Source organism: Maniola hyperantus, chromosome 16 (assembly GCF_902806685.2).
Source record: "Maniola hyperantus chromosome 16, iAphHyp1.2, whole genome shotgun sequence".
Taxonomy (NCBI): domain Eukaryota; kingdom Metazoa; phylum Arthropoda; class Insecta; order Lepidoptera; family Nymphalidae; genus Maniola; species Maniola hyperantus.
Genome location: NC_048551.1, coordinates 4,779,439 through 4,807,266, shown reverse-complemented (window position 1 = coordinate 4,807,266; position 27,828 = coordinate 4,779,439). Strand labels below are relative to the sequence as shown.

The window sequence follows — 27,828 nt, the reverse complement described above, 5'->3', positions numbered from 1 at the left end:
TTAATTAAGCGTAATAATAGTTTCTAAAATTCCGAAGCTTTAAATGTTTGTGAACTAAGTATTTCTATGTTTTATATTATGTACGTAACTTTCGCTCTGATAGATGTTTTAATGTTGCATTTCTAGAACATGATACAGATTTTCGGTATTCTACGCTACACCTATCAAGTTGCGATTTAAAAATGTTAATTAAAATTTCTAAAATTAATACAATCTTATCTTAAAACACTAAATTATTTTTTGATTTTGTTTTAAACAGGATGTTTAAAAAAAACAAGGAACCAAAAGCTTAATTTGTTATAATTCGCTGTAACAGACAATTCAGTATGGTGCAACTAGGTGCAACAGGCAGAATGCGATATGCACCGCCCGCTCTTCCACTGCTAAACACGCAGGAAAAGTCAGCCACCAATCAAGGAATACGCACCACCACCATCCAGTACCACACAAAGCCTAAAACCACTCGACGCAACGTACAGATTTGTCTGTTTCACCGAATAATACAAAATTAAGCTTTTGGTTCCTCGTATCATGGACTTCTGCAAACTAACGCCTTCTACACAAAATTTAAAAAAAAAAGTTTTTCCTATCCTGACTGAATGAAAAACTAATGTAAGACTGAAAACGAAATAGGTATAGTTACCGACCATTGGCCATTTATCGTAAGGAATCAGCAGCAAAGGAAAAAAGGAGTTTTTTTTTCAGTTTTAAACGAGAAGTAAATAATAATTTAATTAAAATTCGAACCATGCTTCCCAATTTGCTACTGCTGGTGCAAGTAGTTAATAGTAGATTTATTATAAGGAGTCTATGACAGGCACAAAATAATATGCACTTGCAAGTTACAGCTTAATCTCAGTTTGATCATTAGTACCTCCCTCTAGATTACAGATCATTAGAAAATCGGTTTCGATAGATCATTAGCAAAATCGCGGCGTAAGAGCAAAATGTAAAACGCAGACGACCTCTTCATGTCTAAGACCGATTTTTACCAATCTCCGGCTGACTTTAGACGGTAAGAAAAGTGTCCGATTTTACGCTGACTCGACGCACGTTTAGCACGTGTTAACTCCTAAGTATCCTTCCTCGGTCCAAATTGGATCGCGTTTGCGAAAATTGGTTATTGTGCTCCGATTTTTGTAAGGCCGTTTTTTCCTTTGTCTGTAAAAAATAGTAAGTCGGTAAATGACTTTTATCAGACTGACTATTTATCGTCCGTCTGCGACAAGATTATTAGGAAATTAGAATGGCCATCTTTCATTTTATTATTGCTTAAATGCATCTTAAATGATGGGTAGTTGTTATGAGTTGTATCATTCAATCATCTATCAAAACTGCGTAATCATTTTATACCGATATCAATCGTTCCAGTAGGTATTTGGCGTATTAAAAGTATGTACTTTATAGTTAGCAACCTTATATGCAGTAAGGCATAAATAATAATAAAATCGCTCTCTTTCTTATATTTTATGGGTTCGCTATCTATAATCTACGAATATACGATGATTTATAATTATTATGGCAACTTTGAAGAAAACTTTCTAACCTAACCATCAGCGTAGGTTTTGAGCCCCAATATCTTTCTACAGTCAAGGTCCTTCTGCTGATTTTCCTTGCACGATACATTAAATGTAGCTTCCCAGTTACTTACTAATATTACTTGTATGACTACCTACTAGGTAATGATCAAAATTTTCCATGGTTAGTACCTACCCAAAAATAATGTCATAATGTTGTGTAACTAAAACCACTTAATAAAGTTTGTGTAAACAATTAAACGAGTTAAAAAATTAAAATGTTACGCTAACCAAGGAAAGGTAACCAGTTAGGTTGATCGACCATTTTGTCCAAAACAAGTCTGCTAATCAGATAAAAAATTGATTTACAGAAATGAGGGTTTCTTTTTTGTAAATACGAAAGCTAAAATTCGCATAATATTTTATTCGATTTTGAATTAGGTATTGTATAATCCGTAGATTTATCCCCACGATTTTTGGCAAGTAATTGCACAATTTTATGTGTCTAATTGCTGTGGTGTATCTAATTCAAATAATTTTTAATTGCAAAAAATTAATATGATAAGGGAAATGGAAAGTGGCAAGCTTTTATGAAATTGCACGGTTAATCGGAACTTAGTAATGTAATGTACCTAATCCTACCGACTGATTTAATGATTTTCCTCTAAATGTGAGACAAAATATTCAGATACACTTAATTCTAGCATGAGCATATATGATATATCCCTATCTACTCACGCACGACAGACGGAAACGTGCGGAAACCAGCCCAGAGCGAAGAAGAAAATCCCTATCTACTTGTGTGATTCTAGCTTTTTATTAATGGTAGGAAGTTTTTTGCGTGTTCTGAGATGCACTTGACCCAGTTCACTCTTTCACTGTAGTTTGATCTTCCACTAAGTAGGTATTTTGTTAATGATACTTAGGTACTCAGTATGTTGGACGCTGTAACTATTAGATTAAGATCCTTGTATGTTTGTTGATATGTTTACTTTGTGTGTGTGTGCAACAAAGTAAGTATAATTAATAAATACTTTTGAAATAAAAATCGGTATAAAATAATAATAAAAATCTAGATTTCTAGTTTAGCATTTGAAAATACCTATTAGGATTTCTCTGCTCTCTAAATTACTCAATCGACAAATTGTTTCCTTATAAAAATTATACATATTTTATCATATATATAAGTAGGTACGTATACATGTGAAATTTTAGTTTCTACTAAAGTGATACCCGCGACTTCATCTGCGTGGATTTAGGTTTTTTAAATCCCGTGGAAACTCTTAAATTTTCCGGGATAAAAAAATATCCTAAGCATGCTATCTCTGTATGCACCTAATTGATGATGCAGTCGACTTGATCCGCTTGAATTTAAGTTTTTTAAGAATCCAGTGAGATTTTTTTAATTTTTCGGAATAAAAAGTAGGTAGCATATGTCCGTCCCCGGGATGCAAGCTATCTATGTAAGTATCCCTCAAAATTTGGTTAAACGGATGGGTCGTGAAAAGCTAGCAAACAGAGAGACAAACAGACAGGCACTTTCGCACATATGCAATAATCACGGACCTATGAACCGACAAACACAAAACTTTTAAATTCTGTCCCCTCCAGTAGGTGGGTAAAAATATGGGTAAAATATTCTTACATACTGGCAAGTAGGTATTCTAATGCCTAAGTATTACAGTATTACACAGTTTGTATGCGTATAGGATTTTGTAATTTTGACAGGGAAACGCTACATTATTATGTACCTATAGTACGCGACAGGTTGAAATAGCAATCGGGGACGAAACGCTCCGCACACCCGCATAGCTCCCGCGCGGGCGGCCCGGTGCGGGCGAGCGCGGGTTACGTCTGGGTGTGCCGGGCGTCCCTTTGCCTCATACCCCGATTGCCATCTCGACCTGTCGCGGACTCTATGTTGATAAAAGGTGTCACTTTTTTCTTTATGATCAAGTTATGGCATTATTTTATCATATTTGCAAATCATCTCGGAGCCGGAAACTTATCTAAAGGCTTAATAATTGAAATAAATCAATGTGTAAAATGGGCTGTAGAGACAAATTATTTTGGCAGCATTGATGAATTACATAAAACAATTTAACATATCCGATTGATTGTATCGTATTCATACTACTAAATTATTCCTCTATCAATCTTTACGGTAATATTAATATGCTGGCTTTTGTCCAAACGATTTCACCTATCCAACAATTAATTAGGCGAGAACAATAGGTTAATCTAGCAATATTTTTCTTTTATTATTCCCTGCGTGATGTGTTAATTTGTTCATAAACAGTGCGGTGCTCTGCGCTGCAGTGCGCTGCGGTGCGTTGCGTTGCCGTATGGTGCGATGTGCTGCGCTGCAGCGCGCTGCGCTGCGGTGCAGTGCGATGCGGTACGGCGTGCTGCGGTGCGCTGCGGTGAGGTCCGCTGCGGTGCAGTACGATGCGGTGCGGTGCGATAAGGTGCGGTATGCTGCGGTGCGGTGGGCTGCGTTGCGGCCATAGGCCTTCCCTGGGGCTGTGTTATTGTTAGTGGGAGATCCCGGGCTCGATTCCCGGCAGGGGTTTGGAATTTTATGACTTCTAAATTTCTGGTCTGGTCTGGTGGGAGGCTTCGGCCGTGGCTACTTACCACCCTACCGACAAAGCTGTGTCTTCAAGCGATTTAGCGTTCCGGTACAAAGCCGTGTAGAAACCAGAGGGGTATGGGTTTAATAAAGTCTGCCATACCCCTTCCAGGTTAGCCCGCATCCATGATAGATTGCATCATCACTTACCACCAGGTGAGATTGTAGTCAAGGGCTAACTTTTATCTGAATAAATTAAAAAAATAGGTGAAACACGTAGTAATGTGTATAAAGTAGTTAAGAATAATTGATGATTTTTGACAGTGACAATGAAATGGTAGTCGATATTATTCAAAACTAGTATATTTTGTGTGATATCAACCATAAAAACTTGTAAATCGTCGAAAAATGATGATAATTTTATGCAAATGATATAATTTGATTCACAGCAGCTGATGTGTTAGAAGATAAGAGCTCTAAAATTTAATATTTGGCTTAGGCTAATCTACGTCTATTGATTGATCGCTCAAATCATAATATTAATAATTTTCGATAACGATAAATCTATTTTAACTGTTTACCTACTAGTACAGGTCTGGGGTCTCTAACTTTTCGAAGTTTGCTTTACCGGTAAAGAAAAACATCGTGAGGAACCGTCCTTGCCTAAGATTTAGGACTAGATGCCAATCTGCACTTGGGCAGCGTCATGCATTAAAGTCTAGCCCCTTCTCGTTCTGAGAGGAAACTCATGCTCAGAGGTGAGATGGAGATGTGTGTGTGGTTAAAATTATGATGAAAATGATTAGTACGAGGAAACCAATCATGTATTTTTTATTAACTCTTAAATAAATCCGTTGTCAGACCAGATCTGTCCGTCATATATGTATACAATAATATTACAAGCACGTTATCATGTACGATTTATTTATCACGTACCGTATGATTTTTATCACAATGTACGTTTGCAATTGGATTGCATGATAATAAATAATTAAGGAGACTTGACGGTCTTCCCCGCCTTCACTCTACAAGTGCATCTTACGACGAAAATCTGATGAGGTGAAATTACGCGGCACCTGAAAAAAAATTAGTCAGCACGATCAATGTAATATTAGGTAAGTACGGTAAGTAGGTTTATTAATTATTTTACTTAGGTCTTTTTATGTTATTACAATAGAAATCACTCATAAACTTTTTTAGTAAGATTTTTAAGTTGCTAACTTTAATGTGACATTGGGGCCGATTCTCTAGTACACAATCTCTAAACTAAACTAAATTAACAGGTCTAAATCTAGTGCTTTCCTTTTCCGCAAGCAAAATTATGAAAGGGATAGCAATAGATTTAGACGTGTCATTTTAGTTTAGTTTAGAGATTGTGTACAACAGAATCAGCCACATTGTGGCTAATTCCTTCGTACACAATCCCTAAACTAAACTAAAATATCACGTCTAAATCTATTGCTATCCCTTTCATAATTTTGCTTGCGGAAAAGGAAAGCACTAGATTTAGACCTGTTAATTTAGTTTAGTTTAGAGATTGTGTACTAGAGAATCGGCCCCATTGTGGCTAATTCCTTTGTACACAATCTCTAAACTAAACTAAAATATCACGTCTAAATCTATTGCTATCCCTTTCATAATGTTGCTTGCGGAAAAGGAAAGCACTAGATTTAGACCTGTTAATTTAGTTTAGTTTAGAGATTGTGTACTAGAGAATCGGCCCCATTATTTTTAACGGATGTCCCATGCGTAACTATTATACAAATGCCTATTTTTTCTACTATTTCCTTTTCACAAAACATATTTATTATTACATACACTATAATATTATGTAACCGGAATTCGCTTATCAACTTAATAAGATTTAATTTGTTACAAATCAATGTTTTGTCGGCTTCTAATAAGTTATACCTACCTAAATAACCTTTTAAGAATACGTGAGAACGTATTTATTGTAAACTTATATAATTTGATCAAACCAAATCACATAGGTACAATCCATACTAATATTATAATGCGAAAGTGTGTCTGTCTGCCTGTCTGCTAGCTTTTACGGCCCAACCGTTAAACCGATTTTGATGAAATTTGGTACAGAGTTTTAGCTTATATCCCGGGGAAGGACCTAGGCTACTTCTAATCCCGGAAAATTAGAGTTCCTAGGATTTTAAAAAACCTACATCCACGCGGACGAAGTCGCGGGCATCATCTAGTTAAGAATATATACAAACACGAATAAAAAATTAGACGCATTCTTCTTCTGTGGTAGGTTTTCTCAGTGAAACCATAAAACATCTGAACCTCAACATCGCGTAAAAGAGAACAAGAAATAGCTATTTTAGCTAAGAAATAGAAATATATTTTTTGGCTAGAAATACCTTCCTACTTCCCTTCCCAGTGCAATTATCAACATATCTTGCACTCGGGCAGGACTGGGGTGCAGCCCGAACTAACATATAAAATACTTCTTAGTTTTAAAATTTTCACCGTCTGGTATGTATATTAGAAAGAAAAAGCTGACTGACCGACTGACTGACTGCCTGACTGATATATCAACGCACAGCTCAAACTATTGGACGGATCAGGATGAAATTCGGCATGTAGATAGCTATTATGATTATAGCTATTAGACATCCGCTATCTATTTGGCTGCCTGTTTTTCAGTCTGTTCCTATTCACAGAGCATCAGCTGAACATGAGAAAATCTTGATGAAAAACAGTAACTGTAGAAGACAGACTAAGTAGAAGACACAGATCTATTTAAGTACCTATAGATATTTATCTCGGGCAAAATATGAAGAATTCCTAGTACTTATTTAATCTACACAGATGAAGTTGAAAATAGAAGCTAGTAGATACTTACATAGAATTTACTTTTTATTTAATAATTTCCACAAGATTTGAGCTAGTTACCGCATTTTGTAGACTAATTGGCTACCTACTCTTAATTACGGAATGACATACGACTTTCGGCACGCTCATAGGTTTTCACTTTTCCTCCAAGACGAGGCGGCTCGTTGAAATGTATGTATTCGGGTGTAATAACCGAAGACACGTATTTAAATGTATTATTCATGAGATTGTGGTGGGTCGAATCTCACTAATAAAGTACAAACATTCCACAAAATTGTCTTAAGACCGAAAAATTGCAAGTAAAATATAAGTTTATATTCAAGTATCTAACTTCATGAAACTTCAATCCAACCTTGATTATGCTACTTATAAATTGGGTCAAAAGTACAAAAAATAATATGAGAACCCTTGATTAATAGCTAAAACCTTGAGGATATGTATTTAGAATGCTGTCTTACTTAAACTCTACAAACTTAAAAATATATAACAATCATTGTAGACTCTACTGAGACAATGAAAGCAGAAAGAAACTCTCTCTCAGTTTTCTTTTGTTTTTTTTTCGTTTTCTGTAATTTTTTCATCAATTCTACTACTTACTTAATTAACACGATATGGTACTATTTTCCCCGCGGGGAAAATTGCAGAAAAAAGGATGTTGTAAACATAATCAGTACCCTTATTATAATTGCGAGCGTGTGTTTATTTGTTGGATTTTCCTTCAATCACGTCGCAACGGTACAATGGATTGACGTGATTTTTTTGCATGGGTATAGATAAAGACCTGGAGAGTGACATAGGCAACTTTTTATCCCGGAAAATCAAAGAGTTCTCACGGGATTTTTAAAAACCTAATTCCACGCGGATGAAGTCGCGGGCATCAGCTAGTACACGATATAGTTATAAACAAAGGGCGACCTTATCACTGCAGTGATCTATATAAATTGAATAGATCTAATATAAAAAACATTACCTAAAAATGTACTTATATCTATAATTATCTGAAACAATATAGTCTTAAGACATTTTTGTCTTCCTTAATGTTTGCACCAAATGATCATTGCTACAGTACCTATAGTATTACTCTGATGCATTAGGTATGATGTAACGGAATTTTTATACCTGTTTTTTAATACGAGTGTGTACGAGTAGATGTAGCTGAACTCTGTTTTTTGCTCTAATAGAATATTATGTAGAGAGAATCATGCATGAGTGCCTCCGTGCAATATATTTTATCCCAAATAAATGAGATGCGTCTGCAACCAGGAAATATTTGTTAAACATAGAGTACAAGTATTGTATTGATGTTGTCTGTGGGCCATGCGACACTGCTTGATCTGTGGTTTTCGTTGTTCCTTTTTTATTACGATGAGAAAATGTAAGTTTTTATAAGTTTAAATAATTAAAGATGTGTATCAAATCAACTACAATTTACTTAGGTAAAACCTAAACAGCAAGAAATACTAGTAAAGTCGGATATTAACAATATTGAACACCTCTGCCATCATGAAATCATAATGAGATAGTAGGTATTTGTTACAATCTGTTCTAAAATTATATAATACTAGATGGTGCCCGCGACTCTGTCCGCGTGGATTTAGGTTTTTTGAAAATCCTATGAGAATTCTTTTATTTATTATTTGATTAGATATTTTTTGTGAGAATAATAGGTAAAATATTAAAAAAAATATAGTGTATTCTATCCTTGTTCTGATGGAAATAATTTTTATATTTTGATATTGAATTTCATTGATGATAATAATCATTATGACAGACGAAACTTAATGTTCCATTTTAGAATATCGATCTGGATAGTAGGTACCTATATTATTTACTAGCTACCCGCCCCGGCTTCGCACGGGTAGCTATTACAATTTTCTCTAATTTTTTTGACAATAAAATATAGCCTATGTCACTCAGGATCAATGTTGCTTTTTACTGGTGAAAGAATTTTCAAAATCGGTTCAGTAGTTCCAGAGATTACTTGCTACATACAAACTTACAAACTTTACCTCTTTATAATATTAGTATAGATACTGTATCATTCTATTCAATCAACGCCCTCTATAAAAACCGTTACGAACTCTGTTAAGACGATGAAAGCATTCTAACTAGCTTTGTGGTTGAGATACGATATAAACTAAAGTAACTACCTACCTACCTTAGAAAGTGCTACGGAGTCGTGTTACAAAGTCGATTCATTTCAAATGGATGCAAAAACTTAAAAGATTTTGCACAGATGGCGTTTGGTACTTTTGTGGGTATATCTTACAATAGGTACTACGGCACTAGCTTTTAGTGCGCGACTTCCTTACGTGTTTTTTAAATCTCTTGGAAACCCTTTATTTTCGTGGGATAACATAAAAACTACTAGACCAGTCCTTACATAATCAAAACCAAAATGTATTTGTCACATGTAGGAAAACTAGTGCCCCTTAGCTAGGTAAGTACCTACGTCTGTGACTCTAACAATATAAAACACTAGATGATGCCCGCAACTTCGCCCGCGTGAATTTAGGTTTTTAAAAATCTCATGGGAACTCTTTGCTTTTCCGTTGCCTATGTCAATTTTCGGGACGCAAACTACCTCTGTAAGTACCAAATATCGTATAAATCGGTTAAACTGTGGGCCGGGAAGGCTAGCAGACAGACAGATAGATAGACAGACAGACTTTCGCATTTATAATATTAATAGTACTGGAAGTATGGATAAATGAGTGGTTTATAGGTACATATTATATTATTTTTTAATTTAGGTATAGGTAAGCGCTTGACTACATTTAGGCCTGGTGGCAAGTGATGATGCAGCCTAAGATGGAGCGCGCTTGCCTAAAAGATGCCTTTTCACCCTTGACAATGTACTCCGTATTCATTATCGATATCCCCGTTAACGGGGACATCGGGATTTGAATTAAATTATTAAAAACTTATCCCGTTGTCCCCGTTGTCGTTTCTGTTTAACGGGGACAACAGTATTTGAATAAAATTATTGAAAATCTATCCCGTTGTCCCCGTTCTCTATTCCCCTTCAACGGGGACTGCGGTAAATGAATAAAATTGTTAAAAACTCTTTCCGTTGTTTCCGTACTCTGCCCCCGTTAACAGTATCCGAGAGTCAATTCCACAGTCTTATGGAATCTTGCTATGGGGTAAAGCAGCAGATATTGGAAAAAAATCGTATTACAAAAAAGGGCAATACGTGCAATTTATAATTTAAAACCGCGCGATTCCCTAGGAGAGAAATTTAAGGAAATAGATATTCTTATAGTAGCTTCTCAATATATTTACAATAATATAATAATTTTTGTTAGACATAACATTCTCCGTTACAAAAAAACGGTGATTTCCACGACAGACTAGCTAGGAACCGTAATAAACTTGCAACTCCTACGCTTATCTAAGATTTTTTTACGAAAACATAGAGGTTTTTTTTACAGAGGTAAAATTGGAGTTAAAAGGTTATATGAAAGTCCTATGTTTTTGAAGTTATAGGTATGAAAATCGCCAATAGGCTTGAGTTATTTTGGAAAATCCCCTCTTAAGGTTTGTAGAATAGGGGATGAAATTTTGTAAGCGAATATTCTTTTTAAGGGGTAAGTTTTTGTATCAAATGTAATGTAATAAGTGCTTCTATAAACAATGTAAATTGTTTATAGAAGCACTATTATTATGTATTAAGAAATAGACGGAATGACACACTTTTTAAACCTTCGTGGTTTTTTGCTGTGTCTTAATTAGATTTGTTAAACATTCTTTATGTTGGTAATTAAAAAAAAAAAAGTATCTGATAAAGAAAGATTTTACGAAAATGGAGTGTATTTTTGTAAAATCTTTCTTTTTCAGATGGGGGTGAAATGGGGGTTGAAAGGTTACATGAAAAACCTATGTTTTTGAAGTAATAGATATGAAAATTGGCATTTAGGTATTCTGGGTTCTGTGCCTTAAGGTGAGTAGGTTAGTGACGCCTTTTGCAGCGGGAAAATTTCTGATCTCATGAGAAACCAGAAATTTTACGCGGTCGAAGTCGCGGGATTATCTAAAATGATTTATACAGATTTTTATTATTTAAAGCTAGTAACCTAAATGACAATTTTCACGTCTCTAACTTCAAAAACATAGGTCTTTCATACAACCATTGACCCCCCTTTCATCCCCATAGGGGGGAATCTTCTTACCTGATACCTACCCCCTAGAAAGAACTTACGTTTCAAATTGCAAGTTAAAATAACAATATTTAAAACTTTTCTATAAAACTATTTTACCACCCTTACGAGGGGAATTTCCCAAACTGACTTATACAGATTTTTATTATTTAAACTTAATAACCTAAATGTCGATTTTTACTTCAGTGAGTGAGTGATATTTCTATATACACGGTGAAATTTTAGTGTTTGTCTTCCCGCAGCAGAACGATTTGCCCTCAGTAGTACTATGGAAATTTTGAGTTAAACTTAAAAAATACAAATGTTTTTATCTTAAAATAATTAAAAAAAAATCGACAACTCTAAAGTGTGAGAAACAGTAGTACCTCCCTAGATGTAACGTGAATAGTGGGTAGGTACATCCACTGGAACCACGCTGTCAATAAAGTGAAAAAGTTTAGAGCAAAATAAGCTCTCGCGCGTAGTGATATGGCATAAACTAGCCTGCACGCACGTGGTATCACTATTGGTTCGAGGTCTCTCTCGAGGTCTTTTCTCGATTGTAAATTTGTCATTTTTGACTCAAATATTTTTATTTATTTATAAATCGATTGTAATACCACGACAATCATTTTGCTTTTGGGGAAAACAACCATTAAAATTTCAGCGTGTATATGTCGCAGGTATATTGTCAAAGCAGTGATATTATAATTTCAGTAGTGATATTATAATTAAACGGTAGATTGTCAATCGACTTCATTTCTCAAAATTTAACGGTCTGGTTTTAGTGTCATTGTAATGTCACGGGGACACTATAGTGATATTGTAAGGCAATGATATTTTGACAATTTGCTGGTCATTATGAGGCCGTCTCTGATTGGCCGTTTCGAATGTCAATTTTGCAATCATAGAGTTATAAGTACTATTGTACTAATATCATAGAAAGTAATAAGATACTTTTCTGGAGGAGGACTTTTTTGACCAATCAGAATGCTCGACGTCTCCCACTGCCAACTTCACTCATAATAAATAAATAATGAATAAATAAATAAATATCTTTATTTGCAAAAAGATTTGGCACGTACGACTTTGACCACTGGCTCCCAAAGAAGTACTTAGTTTAATTAAATAATAATGTCGACTCTCGGATACTGTCAAAGGGAGCAGAGTACGAAAACAACGGAAAGAGTTTTTAACAATTATGTTCATTTACCGCAGTCCCCGTTGAAGGGGAATTGATAACGGGGACAACGGGATAAGTTTTTAATAATTTTATTCAAATCCCGATGTCCCCGTTAAACGGAAATGACAACGGGGACAACGGGATAAGTTTTTAATAATTTTATTCAAATCCCGATGTCCCCGTTAACGGGGATACGGCTAACGGGGACAACGGGACTACATGCATCCTATTAGGTAAAATGTTCTTTATATGCGTCCCAAACTAATACTTATTCCTTTTTTTATCGCTGGGAAATGCGTTTTGTATCCTCTTGCACCTAAAGATTGGTCTCCGCTTCGGTCGGAGCGGATTTTAATTCTTAAAATCTGCCTTGTACGCTATTTAGGTGAACTCTGTTTATTACCATAATTCAAATTTCATTAACTACACATGGACCTCTTCCTACATAATATTAAGATGACCTTTGTATGCCATTTATGATGAATTAGTAGCGTTAGGTCAGAAGATTGGCATCATAATTGTCGATTAAGTATAATAATTATATATTCAAAGTTACGAGTAGGACTACTTTTTGCGGCGCTTGCGGTTGAGTTAGACTCTAAGCCCTGGGATGTACGAAGTTATCCGACATGAAAATTTTTATAAACGTCGTATCTCAAATGCTGTTCCATACTTTGGGTGACCTAAGGGATGTAGGTAGATTATTTAGTCCAAAGTAGGTGTGGGTGTGATTGGATGGGAAAAAAATCTATGGACTCTCAACAAGTCACACTGTTATACGATTGGGTGTGACTCGCTGGGCACCCACCCCTACGTACCTACCATATGCATGGGTGAACCTAAGATGGCGTATATTTTTTGAAAAGCTGAACGACTGACTGACTGATCTATCAACGCACAGCTCAAACTACTGAATGAATCGGGCTGAAATTTGGCATTGAAATTATGACGTAGACATCCGCTAAGAAAGGATTTTTGAAAATACAATCCCCAAAGGGCTAAAACAGGGGTTAAATATTTGTATAGTCCACGTGGAAGAAGTATCTAGCGTTTAATTTATTTTTTGTGATGTAACCACAAATTCACGGTTTTGGGATTTTTCCCTTTACTTGTGCTTTAAGACCTACCTACCTGTCGAATTTTAGGATTTTAGATCAAGAGTTCCTTTTTTTCTTTTGAGGTACGGAACCCTAAAAATTGCTTAAATGGGTATTAAATATTGATATTTTATACCTAAGTAGGGACTTTTTATTGGTAGATTTTATACAACCCTCAATGGAGTGGGTTTACTTCACATTATAACTAGTTCGTAATAACATGTCTACTCAAATAACTCATATCTATTCATTGTATTATAATTCTGATAATGGATTGCAATGAAAATGATGTGTCTACCATAACCAGGATAATTAATGGTAAAACTTAACTAAATGTTTAATAGCGTATCGTGCTTAATTTTGTATATAAAATTATGATAAAAGAAACAGCTCAATATCAACATCAAGTTTTATTGACAACAATATTGATTTAAATACTGACCTCTCGACTAATAACAATAATATAATATGACATGACAAGTCTCATTAACACTTCTTAACATTGATTAAATAACATAAAACTTAAAATATAAAAATGAGTATTTACAAATGAACTCGCTTCAATAATAATTGTACTCAAAAATTTAACTCAGTCTATATTACTATTTATAAAAGCCTTAGCCTAAGTTTATACACACAAGTCCTTCGAAATTATTCGATTTGTCGTCTTATTGTTGTGAACCTTTATCTATTTTAGGGGCTCGTTTGTGGTGTCCAAATGTGATACCACCAGCAGCCGTGTGATATAATTGATTCGGCAAGAAACCACGTTCATAATGTCTCGGGATAACAGGTGTTTGTGACAAGAATCGAGCACTTGACAACGCTTCGTAAGCTGCTAATGGATCTTTAGTATATCCTCTCTTTAAATACTCTATTTGAACACTAGACGGAATATATGAATCTAATAGAGATGTCGGCCTTCTTTTAAATGTACTGTATGATTCACTTGGTCTAGGAGTATAAGCACTCGATATGAAACCTCCTCCTGATGCGTACACAGGTTTCGATACAGGGCGATACTCTGGCAGCGCTTTGGGAATGTGGGATAAATGCGATGGCGGTGCTTTCAAAAGAAGTGAGTGAGGATGAGGTAGCTCGAGCGGGCCTCGATATTCTTCTCTAATAGGAGTCCGAGAATTGTAATACCGTGGATAGTCTGGCCCCGATTGCTTAGAAGGAATTTCCGTGTGACTAGAATACTGCTGTTGATGATTATATCCATTTTCTTGTGCTTCATCGACAGAGTTAGTTTCTGTGAATTGCTGACTTTGGTAATATCCCTTTGATGGTGGTGCAGATATCGCAGTAGGATATTGGACGAGGGGCACCTGATAGGCCAACACTGGTGTTACAGTAGCTTGCGCTGGCGCAATAGTTTGCTGACCGTGACTTACGTAAAATACAGGGGAAGTGTAGGGCTGTTGAACATAAGGCTTGCCTGTATTGGTTACATATGTCGGTACTTCAATGTAATTAGCTTGTTGTTGTACTTGCTGATGTTCTTGATAGACTGGCACTCTTGCTGGAGCAGGCGCTGATATCTGAACTTCATTTTGTGGATGTGCCGCTTGCTCAGTAGGTTCATTGTAATACTGCGGAACTAAATATATTTGCATTGGTACGTTTGACAAGTAACCCAGCATAGCTTGTTGCGCTGGAGGTCCGTATTGAGGTTTTGGTGCAATGATAGACGATCTTTCAGGCTCCTCTGTAACATCGTACTGTTGTACATATCGAGTTTGTTGTGGCTGTTGAATGGGACCTCCAAAGTATTGAAAAAGACCGTTTTTAAGAAAATCTAGTGGAGGTGAGTCTGGGGATGGGGCTGTGGTTGGACCTTGGGATCGACCTTCTGATTTGTCATGCTGCTTTTGCTTTTCACTTCTCAAATTATCTTCTTCTATGTCTTGTAGTTCAATTTTTTTCTCGGCTTTCACTGCAACGACTATCAGAAGCAGACATAACGTAATCTGTAAATAAAAGAAAAGTGCTTGTATTAATTATCAACTTCCTTAAAGTGGATGTCCGTTAATGGTCAGTGCACTTTGTTGCTAAAGTCAGTGCAAGGAGGTGTGCCAATACGTTATACGAGTTTCTTAGAGTAACAGGTGAATGGCAAAAAATACACCAAAGCCTGTAACGAAACCGGTTGGTGTGTCTGTGCAGGCAGTGGGCACTTGTAAAAGGGAGCGTGCCAGCTTTTACTCTCAATTTATGTGGTTATCTAATTGCATTCCACTTTCTGGTGGATATATTTCTTGTGGTTTCCTTGATTAGCATTGTTACATTCTGCTGGACAATTTTGTGATAGCGTATATTTTGACAATTACATTTTGGCATTGAAGCATGCAAGAGCACAATTAGTTACAAGTAGGTATAACTCATGTATAACTAGGTACTTGTAAATCAGCCATTAATTTAAAAACAACTAATTACTTACTACTAATTCAGTTCAATGTTTAAAATGTACTTCCTTGCAACTCTTTATTGGGTAGGTATTGGACTCTAAGGATATATTAATTAATGAGAAAAGAGCAGAGGAAAGAAAAGAAAAACGAGGAAGAGGTATAGTACGCGCCAGGTCAAAATGGCAATCGAGGTATGAGGCGGGACGACGACCCGCACACTCGCACGTCACCCGCACTATCCCGCATTGGGTTAGCGCAGGAGCTGTGTGGGTGTGCCCCCGTCTCCAACCCGATTGCTATCTTGACCTGTCGCGTACTAGGTATACCTATGGGTACTAGCTGCAGGCGCTGCAGCTATGCTATCAAATGATATCCTTTATGTCAACATCACATACCTAAATAAGATTTTCTTCTTCCTTATCAAAAAAGTGCTAGCTACTTCAATGAAATTAGCTCAACGTATTATTTGTTTTATTTTTGACAAGCACAGTCAGACAATACAAAGCACTAAAAACTAGATAGTCTATTGACAAAATCTCTAGTCTCATCTCACGGAAGACAATGAAATTTAAAATATGCAAATCTACTTTGTAACGACACAGATTGATATTATGTGAAATAAATAAAAGAGTCCATTCGTTACGAAATAGCCTTTTGTTTTAGAAATCTCGCTTGGCCAGCGATATTAAAGCGAATACTTCTGAAAGTATACTGTTATGAGTATATTATGACAATGTTTAGACACAAATTACAATGATACCTCATACTTTTATACGATTCATAACCTAGATATACAAATCCTACGTAAGTGTATTTTTTCATTATATAATAGATGCATTAAACTCATGGTTAGTTAATTTTGGCGAGAAAAAGTTATACCTCGAAAGCCTTTATAATAAGTAAATAAAAATGAAGTGCTCCGTGCTCATCTGTGAAATAATTAGTCTTTTTATTATTTTTCTCTTACATATCTTTTATATTATTAGCTCATAGTAATTTTATTATTTAGATAATAATAATGGCTATATTATAGGTACACATTAACAAAACCCAAACAGCCATTTTCTATATTTATCTGTCTGTTTGCCGGGCTAATCTTCGCCAGGGCCAATTAAGACCAAATCGTTATCACCATCATTCCCATTTCCAACCCATTGCCACCCCACTACAAAACACGGGTCCTATAATGTGACAATAAGAATAAGATAATCCTATGCATGAATAAAATTATTGATCTAGGCTATTATCAAAACCGAGGAAACAAAAACCTACGAGTATATCCATTTGGAGCATGTCGTGGGCACAACTGGTTGTAAATAAAAGTCTAGTCTAATCCTAATTAGAAACAAAATATACTCGTAGGTACCTACTCTGATTAACTCAAAGCAAATGGCCAAATGAATGCATTAGCAATAAATTATTATCATAGCATTAATTTAATTAGAAAACCATGAAGCTAAAATTTATTAAGAAGGTCATCTACTCTACCTCTTAATTGCGCATCGGCATTCCGCATTTAACCAAGATTAATGATTCCTTAACCAATTTTATCTGCCTATAACTACATAAGTATCTCAAAATTAATTAGTTCTGCACTTAAGCATTCCTCTTCTATTTACGAAACAAGACCAATTGAGCCTATAAACATATTTAAAGCATGAGTATAATATAGTTAAGGTGATCTAGTTAGAAAATTTAACTTCGATATATTTTCCTTTGGAAAACATCTAAAAATTAGTTCAAGACCATTGTGAGATATTTCTCGTATCTATGGTATCTATGAGATATAGAAAATGCTACGGTGTATCTAAGGATCTCTCTATTACACGAAACAAACAAAGGAAAAACAATTATTTAAGTAAGTATAGTACGCGACAGCTCAAGATGGCAATCGGGGTGGGTACGCCTCGCATACCCGCACAGCACCCTAACGCGTTGCGGGATAGCGCAAGTGACGTGCGGTGCCTCATACCCCCATTGCTATCTCGACCTGTCGCGTACTTTTATAAATATAATCATATTTGTCTGAATATAAAATCCTTAATAATCTGTCATATTTTACTTTCCTAAGTCAGAGGTAAAAGATTCTAACAAACTTAATGCTACTACATTACTTTGCACCTACTTAATGCGCAATAAAAATCTGTCATGTCCGTCCGTCACGCTATAACAAGGTCGAAAGGTCGCGAAATAACCAATTGGTTACGTTCATGGAGAAAATTACCTTTCGTTATATTTCATTGAAGCTACGTCCGTCGACTCGGTCATGTCATCATTTTATTAATATTTTTAAGTTTTAAGGCTTAGAGCTTTCAACGTATATATACTTACTATATTCTTAATTTTTAGGGTTCCGTACCACAAAAGGAAAAAAGGAACCCTTATAGGATCACTTTGTTGTCTGTCTGTCGTGCCTGTCAACCTATAGGGTACTTCCCGTTGACTATAGATGTTAATATTTAACTCGTCTAATACAATTCAGATATTTTATAAAGTAAGCGGTAGTAGCCTTGTGGTTAAGACATCGGCCTCCTAGGCAGGGGTCCGGAGTTCGATCCGGGCACGCACCTACAACTTCTCGGAGTCATGTGCACTTTAGGCAATTAAATATCACTTGCTTTAACGGTGAAGAAAAACATCATCATAAAATCTGCATCCATAATGTTCTCAAAGGTGTGTGAATTCTGCCAATGGTCAGCGTGGAAGACTATGGCCAAACTCTTCTCACTTTAGAGGAGACCCATCCTCAGTAGTGACTAGTCGGCGATGGGTGATAACTGAAAGTACTTTTTAGGGTTCCGTACCTCAAAAGAAAAACGGAACCCTTATAGGATCACTTTGTTGTCTGTCTGTCTGTCAGTCAAGAAACCTACAGGGTACTTCCCGTTGACCTAGAATCATGAAATTTGGCAGGTAGGTAGATCTTACAGCTGACATTTGGGGAAAACTCTGAAAACCGTGAATTTAGGGTTAGATCACACAAAAAAAATTAAATTGTGGTCATGAACTAAAATTAGTATTTTCAACTTTTGAAGTGAGATAACTTTATCAAGTGGGTAGCATATGAAAGGTCTTCACCTGTACATTCTAAAAAAGATTTTTATTTATTTTTATGCATCATAGTTTTTGAATTATCGTGCAAAATGTCGAAAAAATACGACTGTAGTACGGAACCCTCATTGCGCGAGCCTGATTCGCACATGGCCGGTTTTTTATGTTTAGTTCTAAATTAATAAATAATAATAATTAATCTAAAACTGATCTAAATCTAAATATTTAGAACAAAATTTTTTTTAAATGGTGACTTAAAACCACTCTTTCAGCCAGACTGTATAAGTACCTACAATTTACAGTATTGAAAAGCGAAAAATTTACTTTAGGCAATGCGATTATATTTTTATGAACATCATAAATTATTTATCTAAATAGCTGGGTGTGGAGATTTACCCATCTTTTGTTATTTAAATCCGCCATCAATAGTTTATTAACCTTTAAGCTAGGACCTAGACAGTAGTCATTTAAATCATGATAGTTATGAAATAGTACAAGCAACCTACTCACACCTATTGAAATTGATATAATCTGTACGGCGAACACATTATTAGTAAATGACAATAAAGGTGCGTAGGCGCATTCGTAGACATGACGATTATTTACAATCATAAAACATTTAACTGATTTATTATAGCCCTTATTTATTATTATTTACTTACTATTTTATTACTTATTTATTATACCTCTGTTATTATAGCTACATACTCGCATGTTTGCTCGATTTAAACTTTTCTAAGCTCGAGTTATCCTTGATGCTTCGATTGTAGCTAGTTACCAGCGCCAAGCGATTATAATTTATGCTTAATGCCAAAACTGATTAGGGGCGCCTATAACCCCTACCAACCCCTGCATTCTACAACCATGTAATTAATATACCTACCTACTTACTAGCGCTTCCAATCCAAGTAAGTAAAAATACTGAATCATCCTTCATAACCCTTTCATATCTTTTGTAACCTTATCTCTATATATAAAAATGAATCGCTGAATGTGTTGCTGATCGCAAATCTCGAGAACAGCTAAACCGATTTCGCTAATTCTTTTTTCATAATATTCCTTGAAGTACGAGGATGGTTCTTACGGAGAGTAAAATTCAAAAAAAAACCTATAAATCATCGACTGTTAGGCGGTACGGAGTTCACCGGGGCAGCTAGTAGGTAATATATAAATAATAAATCCCGATTTTAGGTCACAAAAATACTAAAACTAAATTATTTACTGAAAATGTCAAAGACACTAAATATGTGGCCTTGTTATAAATAGATTATCACGATTGCGACATGGTGTCTATTGTACAATAAAAAAATTAACAATCATTTTGAAAGAAGATCTCTTAATTTGCGAATTATGTTAAACATTTTACCAAACCTAATATTGATTTGCTAATAGACCATCCGTGTGACTCATAACATAACAATAAAAATATCCTAACATAATTAGGTATAATAAATACTGTCTTCTTGAGAATTTCTGTGACCTAAATTATTGGATGGGACAAAATAGAAATCGAGAGATTTTTATTCAAATAAGTTCTTAAAGTAGGTACCTACTTTTGGATCGTCAACTTAATCTAGCACTGACTGGTTCGAAATGCCGAGAAGAAGCCAGCAAAAAAATCGATGGATATTCTTTGCAAATATTCAATTTAGGTAGGTACAATAAATTATATCCATTATGTCATAATACCTAATTGCAGTCCCGCGCATTGTGTAGTAAGCTTTATGATAAGCATACTTTTTCTTTATTATTCGGATACAAGTTAGCCCTTGACTGCAATCTCACCTGGTAGTAAGTGATGATGCAGTCTAAGATGGAAGCGGGCTAAACTGGAAGGGGTATGACAGTTTTGTTAATCGCTTGGCAGTACAGCTTTGTCGGTAGGGGGTAACTAGCCACAGCCGAAGCCTCACACCAGACCAAAAATTTAGAAATTGTGAAATTCCAAACCCCTGCCAGGAATCGAACCCGGGACCTCCCACTAATAAGACCACAGCGCTTACCACTGCGCCAGGGAGGTCGTCAAAAATTTGTAATTCATAAAAATACTTTTATTACTTCAGATTCTATAAACTTGTGGAAAGGCAAGTCTAAAATTGATTGTAGATTAATCCATACTATCCATACTAATATTATAAATGCGAAAGTGTGTTTGTCTGTCTGTCTGCTAGCTTTTCACGGCCCAACAGTTCAACCGATTTTGATGAAATTTGGTACAGAGTTAACTTACATCCCGGGGAAGGACATAGGCTACTTTTTATCACAGAAAATTAAAGAGTTCCCACAGGATTTTGAAAAAACCTCAACTCACGTAGTCGAAGTCGCGGGCATCATCTAGTAAATAATATTAATTTCAATAAAAGTCAGCCTGAGAAATATTACAGCAGAGAAGTTTCAAGTTCTAATGAATAAAATAATACGGAACAGTCGACCTTGATTTGACGAATTGAAAAATCCCAATAGTCTATTAAATGATACTTGTAACATGCCATGCTCTTTTTTAGGTATTCAACCATTTAAATTCAAATCCACTCGCCCAGAAAGGCTTTGATTGGTGTAGAAGACCATAAGAATCCAATATCCAATTAATGTTCGATACAGAATTTACGCAATTTTGTAAAACGCCCAACGTTGGTCAGAGGTTTTGCTTATTTAAGTAGGTACAGTTGCATGACAGTCGGTAAAAGTTAAATTACAGATATCTTTAAACTGTATCAGTTAAAAAAAGCAAGTCTGGGTTAAAACTAGAATTAAAATGTTATCGTTATCCTTTAGTAGTGCCCCGACCCGCCTTCGCCCGGTTTGAACTATATCGTATCTATTAGATAGGTAGATGTGAAGACGTATAGTACTTAACCTATATTCATCAATCCAAGGTAATGGATTGAAATCAGATTGATCATTTACTAGTCGCCATTATACAACTAGTGACCAAAGGACCTAATCTACCACACAAATACATTATCAACTAATTACCTCTGGTAAGGCTAATAAATTATGTAGACCTAGGTAGATAGGTACAGGTTTTTGTGGTTCGAACTCAAACTTTTGGCTCGTTTGGCCAGATAACGACCGCAAAACTGGAATCTTGTCAAAAAGTAGGTTACTTAAATGCTGTGAAAAGATGTCTTTTGCAAAATAAAAGTTCACATTGTTATCAAAAATGTTGTTTTTTATAAGTACTTGTATGTCATTGCTAAATTATTACGTTAACATTGCCCAAGTTATTTTACGTCAGTTTTTCTTTTTCAATTTATAAGTTCTCCAGTGTTCTCAAAGGTGTGTTAAGTCTGCCAATCCGCACTTGGCCAGCGTGACAGACTACGGTCAAACGTTTCTTTGACTATTCTATTCTAAACCCTTCTCATTCTAAAAGGAACCCGTGCTCAGTAGTGAGCCGGCGATGGGTTGCTGATGATAATGATGATGATGATGAAGCTATGCTGATAATGAATGCTGGTTCCCTCACAATGTTTTCCTTCGCCGTTAATGCTAGTGATACCTATTTAATTGCTTAAAACGCACATAGCTCCGACAAGTTAGAGGTGCATGAACACCGGACCCCATATTACGAGTATAGGCTACCCTTATAATAATTACCTATTTTAGTTTATATTGAATTAAGGGAAACTCTTAGGCATGCAAGTTTCCTTACGATGTTTTCCTTCACCGTCAAAGCAATCAGTACCTACCTAACGCAGTATAGCTCCAAAAAGTTAGAAGTTCGTGTCTGGATCTCCCGACTTAGGGGTCCAATGAAGTCTGCCAATCCACACTTGATCAGCGTGTTAGACTATGGCTGAGCCCTTCTCATTCTGAGAGGAGATCCGTGCTCAGCCAGCGATGGGTTGAACATGATGATTATGAGGATTTGATTTGTATTTAAATTCTTACCTTTGACAAGAACATGATAGCTGCAAATCAAGCACTTCACGAAAGCTCAGCACTGAGTCCGTCACACTTCAATCACTATACAGGGCAGTCACCGCATGTTTACTTGCACTATGTGTTTACATCCAACCGGCCAAGCGAAGCCGAAGAAACCCTATAATTCAAACAAACACATAATTACAAACATTTTCTATTATTAACATCTCTAATTAATTCAAATCCCAATCAATTAGAATAACTTTTTATTTACAAAAACGAACTGTTTAAATAAGCAGAATTATTTTTAACCTTTGGATAATGGAGATGTACTCAATTAAAACACAATTGTAACCTAATTTTTTAATTAAAAGAAGAACTTGACATGAATACTAAATAGGACGAATAGACTATAATTGACCTTTGCTCGGATTATAATTAAAGAAAAGATAAATTACTTTTTTTTCTGAATGAAAGGCGCAAGCGTTCGGCCGGTTACCCGTGTGATACAAAAGTGGACGCGCGTATCACTTGTTTGGTTGTTAAATACACTACTCTACATAATATTATCGGCTTAAGAAAGGCGTGAACATAGAATGAGCTAGTATATCTAAGATTCCACAGCTCTGGCAAAGTATAACATATCAACATAATAAAATATTATATGGACATAGAAGATACGGGATACCTAGGTAGTATATTCAATATAGATGAAAGTAAACATCACAGTACATCATCTGCGATGGACACACATAATCACACGAAGTTTAGGTATTTTTAAGATTGCTCGGGTAAGAAGTCCAAGAGAGTTTGGAGTCAAAAAAATATACTTATTAAATATTTAATTTGAATACCAAGAATTTTATTAATTAAACAAATAGGTACTCATATAATTTATGGGCAAACGTAAGGATAACCCCGATATCCCGTTCCAGCAAAATTATCCTTTCAAGTTTATAAACGCAAAGATAACTGAACTTTTAAATTCTTTCAGTTCATATCACGCCCGCAGCGATGCTTTGACAAAATATTTCTTAGTACGAGTACATTTCTGTTCCGTGCTGCATCCTAAAAGAAATATAATATCATTTTAGAAATTGCATGTGCATATATTTTTAGCAATTCAAGCTCTGTGTTGTCAATCAGATCATTATCGCACATTATCATTACCGCCGACCGCAAAAAAATTTTACTGCTAGAAATTATATGAATGCCATATGCATCCCCACATAAGGAATGCGAATTCTTTATGTGGGGTGCATCTTCAATATTTATTCGCGTTCTAGTAGATTCTAAACCATCAAGCTGAAGTGGTATATTATAGGCACCTGGAAGCACTGGGCAGACTATGCTGGTCCTAGAGTGGATGCTTCGTTGATACGACCATAAACTGGGGTAATTAAAACATGTTAATTAAAGGGGATAGTGGGAAACGGTTGGATGAATAAGATTGCCAATAGGATACCGTGGCGCTCACTAAGGAAAGCCTACATAGGCTTTCCTCATACAGAAGCTCAACAGTGGAAGTCCATAAGCTGATATAATGAATGATGATGATGTGGCTTGGAGTTGGCTCGTGCTTGTCGTGATATTTTGTATTTTCCGTAGCTGCTGAAAAATCAATTGCGATCTCACCTTGTGGTAATTAACGATGGTATCTGAGATGGTTGCGGGGTATGGTGGAAGTTTTTATAATAGCTATGTGGGTGTTGGTTTTGACGTGGCATACCGAACTATTTAGCTGTACTACGCCTTCCACGCAACCAGACTAAAGTCAATATAGAAATTATTAATTCCTGAATTACCCCCACTGAGTCGAGCTCGGGACTCGGGACTCGCGTAAAAGACTTAACACGCCGCAAAAATGGCCAATCGATGCCTTTTCTGCACCAACGACACGACGCGGACGGTGCGGTTTTTGCAGCGCATATAGTACACGACAAGTCGAGATGGCAATCAGGGTGGGACATGGGGACGCCCCGCACACCCCCCGCGCTAACCCGATGTAGGTCCCGCCTCATATCGCGATTGGCATCTCGGCCTATCGCGTACTATAGCTTGTCTGTAATGTGGTATCCATAATCCACGACTTCTACATACTGGTAACGGGCTGCCATGTTTTGAAGCATATTCGTAGATATCGTTTTACCCGAAGGCGCGTAAACAACGCGCCAGACTGTGCTGCTACTGCTAACTGATTTGCCTTCACTTTTTAAAAATACGGATGTACCTACCTATTGAGCTTTGCAAATTTTATAGTAATATCTTTGTGCGGGATCTAAATAAGATAGATTCAGGCTAGGCTGTCCTCATATTATCTGTAGAAATATTGACATTTAAACTGAGCCACCCAGAACTGACAGGGTCTAACGTTTTGACCTTTGCATGTCATCTTAGTTACGATATCTAGATTAGACCTTATACAATTTCATACAAGAAAGACAATAGGATTGTTATTAAGTTACGTTTAAAAAATCTATAACGTCATGGTGAATGGTTCATCGCTAAAAGCATATGATTACAAATGGTGACCATAATCGTAAAACCGAAAGGTTTTAATCTGCGCAATGGAGATTCTCTGCGATGCTTTATATGAGCTGGAGCCGTTCAATGTAAATCGATGAAAAATTTATGCCCGGCATGCATTGCGATTCTCCTCATGCGTCACGTATCATTATACGTAATGACGACACTTCATAATCAACCCATCGCCGGCTCACTACAGAGAACGGGTCTCCTCTCAGAGTGAAAAGGGTTTGGCCATTAGTCTACCACGCTGGCCATGTGCGGATTGGTAGACTTCACACACCTTTGAGAAGATTATGGAGAACTCTCAGGCATGCAGGTTTCCTCACGATGTTTTCGTTCACCGTTAAAGCAAGTCATATTTAATTACTTAAAAGTTAAAACGCACATAACTCTGAAAAGTTAGAGGTGCGTGCAGGGGATCGAACCCCCTACCTCCAATTAGAAGGCGGACGTCCTAAGACGTGACGACACTTACTAGGTCAGAAACCTTAACGCAAGTTCCGACAACAACAACTGCACAAAGTTTCAACGCAACCGGATGAATGATGCGCGAAACGCAACGACCAGACAGACATTAATTTTTATAAGTAAATACTATACAATTTGTGGCTAGCTAGCTTATCTAATACCTAACTGTACAAATTACGCCCGATTTAATCAGACTTTTTAGATTTTCGCCAATAAACTTGAACCAACAAAAAATCTGTAATCTTAATAGTCTCTGCTTAACGCATGCAACGGTACGTACCTACCTACTTAATTCCATTTCCACACATTATTCTGTTTCAGTATAAAAATTCGAAATATGTATATTGCTGAATGCCGATGTCTAACGTAAGGTAAAATCGCATGCCGCCGATTTGTATTTAAAGTTTAGAACTAGCATCGTGGTTGTTACTTAAATCGTTAACTAGGGCAAAGCGGTACTCAAAAGTTAAAGTGTTTATAATGAAAGTCACAATACAAAAAGCTCTCGCAATTTTGTTCTACATAATAAAATTATATATATTTGACATTTGCCTTTATCGAAATGTTAGAATTGTAAAACCAATTCAAATAAACATTGCCAAGTTACTTAAGTACTTAGATACAATTTCCGGCCACTATTCCCACGCATTATGAGTTATTAGGATTAATAAATCATAAACAAATAAGTATTCAACGTAAATGTGTTTCAGAAATGTGAAGCTTTCGATACTTAGAACTTTGCTTTCCAACCCATCAACACACAGTAGTAATAAAATAAGGCCTGAAATTAAATCAATCAATCTGTAATCGATCGATGGGTTACTTAATAATGTTATTTGTTAAAATACCATACTATTTTTAGCAAAACAGCGTTGCTAAGTTATAAGTATCGACAAATTAAGTACAGATAAATTGATTAATTTTTAATAATTTCGGCCGAAAGATACAACTTTCGACTTAGATAGGTACTTGATACAGTGGAAATAATAGTCTAACTATAAGGATATAGTATCATAGAATTCGTGGTTTAGAAAAAATCTAAAAAGCGCCTGAAGGTGACGTAGGAATGACAGATATTTTGCCTAATGACCGACAACGGCTTAGAACTACTGAAACGATTATGATGCGATACATTGGTAATGCCAACACCTGTGTACCTACCCTACATAGGTATAGGCATTGAATTAAGTAAGTTTCTATAGAAAGGCTATTTCAAGCAACATTATGTTATATTATATGAATTTAAAATTAATGGGTATGATGTTACTGGATATCAAGTAATTGTAAGCAAGTAAATAGGTACAGTAGCTGACAGGAAACATCGGCCTTTAGAAAAAGATACCTAACGGTTTCGTAGAGCGTAGTCTTTGTCGTTGAGACCGACAAAACGTTACGTGGGTATGAGTGACAGAGATAACGCTCTACAAAGCCGAAATCTCGTTATCTAAAGGTCATTGGGTATGGGCATTGGGCATGACTACGGCAAGATCTCAGACCGGGTTACATTATTCGATTAGGTACCTACTAACACTGTTATAATGGTTTTTTTTTCATAGGCAGAATTAAGATACATAGTTCTTATCTTCATTGCCTACGTATGATCTTAGTATGGTAATACTAAAATCAAAATATTCAATATTTTAAAACACCTAAGTTTAAAATCATATCTGCATTGATAGATATTAATTTCATTAGAATATGAAGTTTTCGCAAAAACTATACATCAAAATTTATTTCTTCATCACCTCGCAAATTTTATTTAAGCCGGACAGATGTTGCAAATTATGAACAGATAGATTAATATTATAAATTCCTAAAGCGATTTTAAAGAAAACCGTTTAGTATATTATGGATATTTCAAGTTTTTTTTTTTTTTTTTTTTTTTTTTTTTTTTTTTTGGGACAGTAAACAATTGCATATTAAAAGTTAAAACTAGGTACGACTTAAATCTAACAAAATTGATAAATATGTAATCCACTACACTATCCACAGCTTACTACAAACAACTAGGGCGACACAACATTAACAAACATATACAATACATACATATATATATAATAATATAAAAATACAAGCAAACGACTAAACTATACATAAAAATTTAAACAACTAATCGCGCTAATTAAAAAAAAAGTCTTATTTAC

General features: G+C 35.8%; 1 protein-coding gene across 1 annotated transcript; it reads right to left on the bottom strand.

Moving 5' to 3' along the window:
* Positions 1-13,759: 13,759 nt before the first annotated feature.
* On the bottom strand, positions 13,760-23,212 carry LOC117989364 (uncharacterized). Its single transcript, XM_034976714.2, has 3 exons — positions 23,146-23,212; positions 22,715-22,865; positions 13,760-15,331 (listed from the first exon to the last, which is right to left on the bottom strand). Exons 2-3 carry the CDS (start codon positions 22,727-22,729, stop codon positions 14,027-14,029), a joined length of 1,320 nt encoding a protein of 439 aa, XP_034832605.1. The 5' UTR covers positions 22,730-22,865; positions 23,146-23,212; the 3' UTR covers positions 13,760-14,026.
* Positions 23,213-27,828: the final 4,616 nt, after the last annotated feature.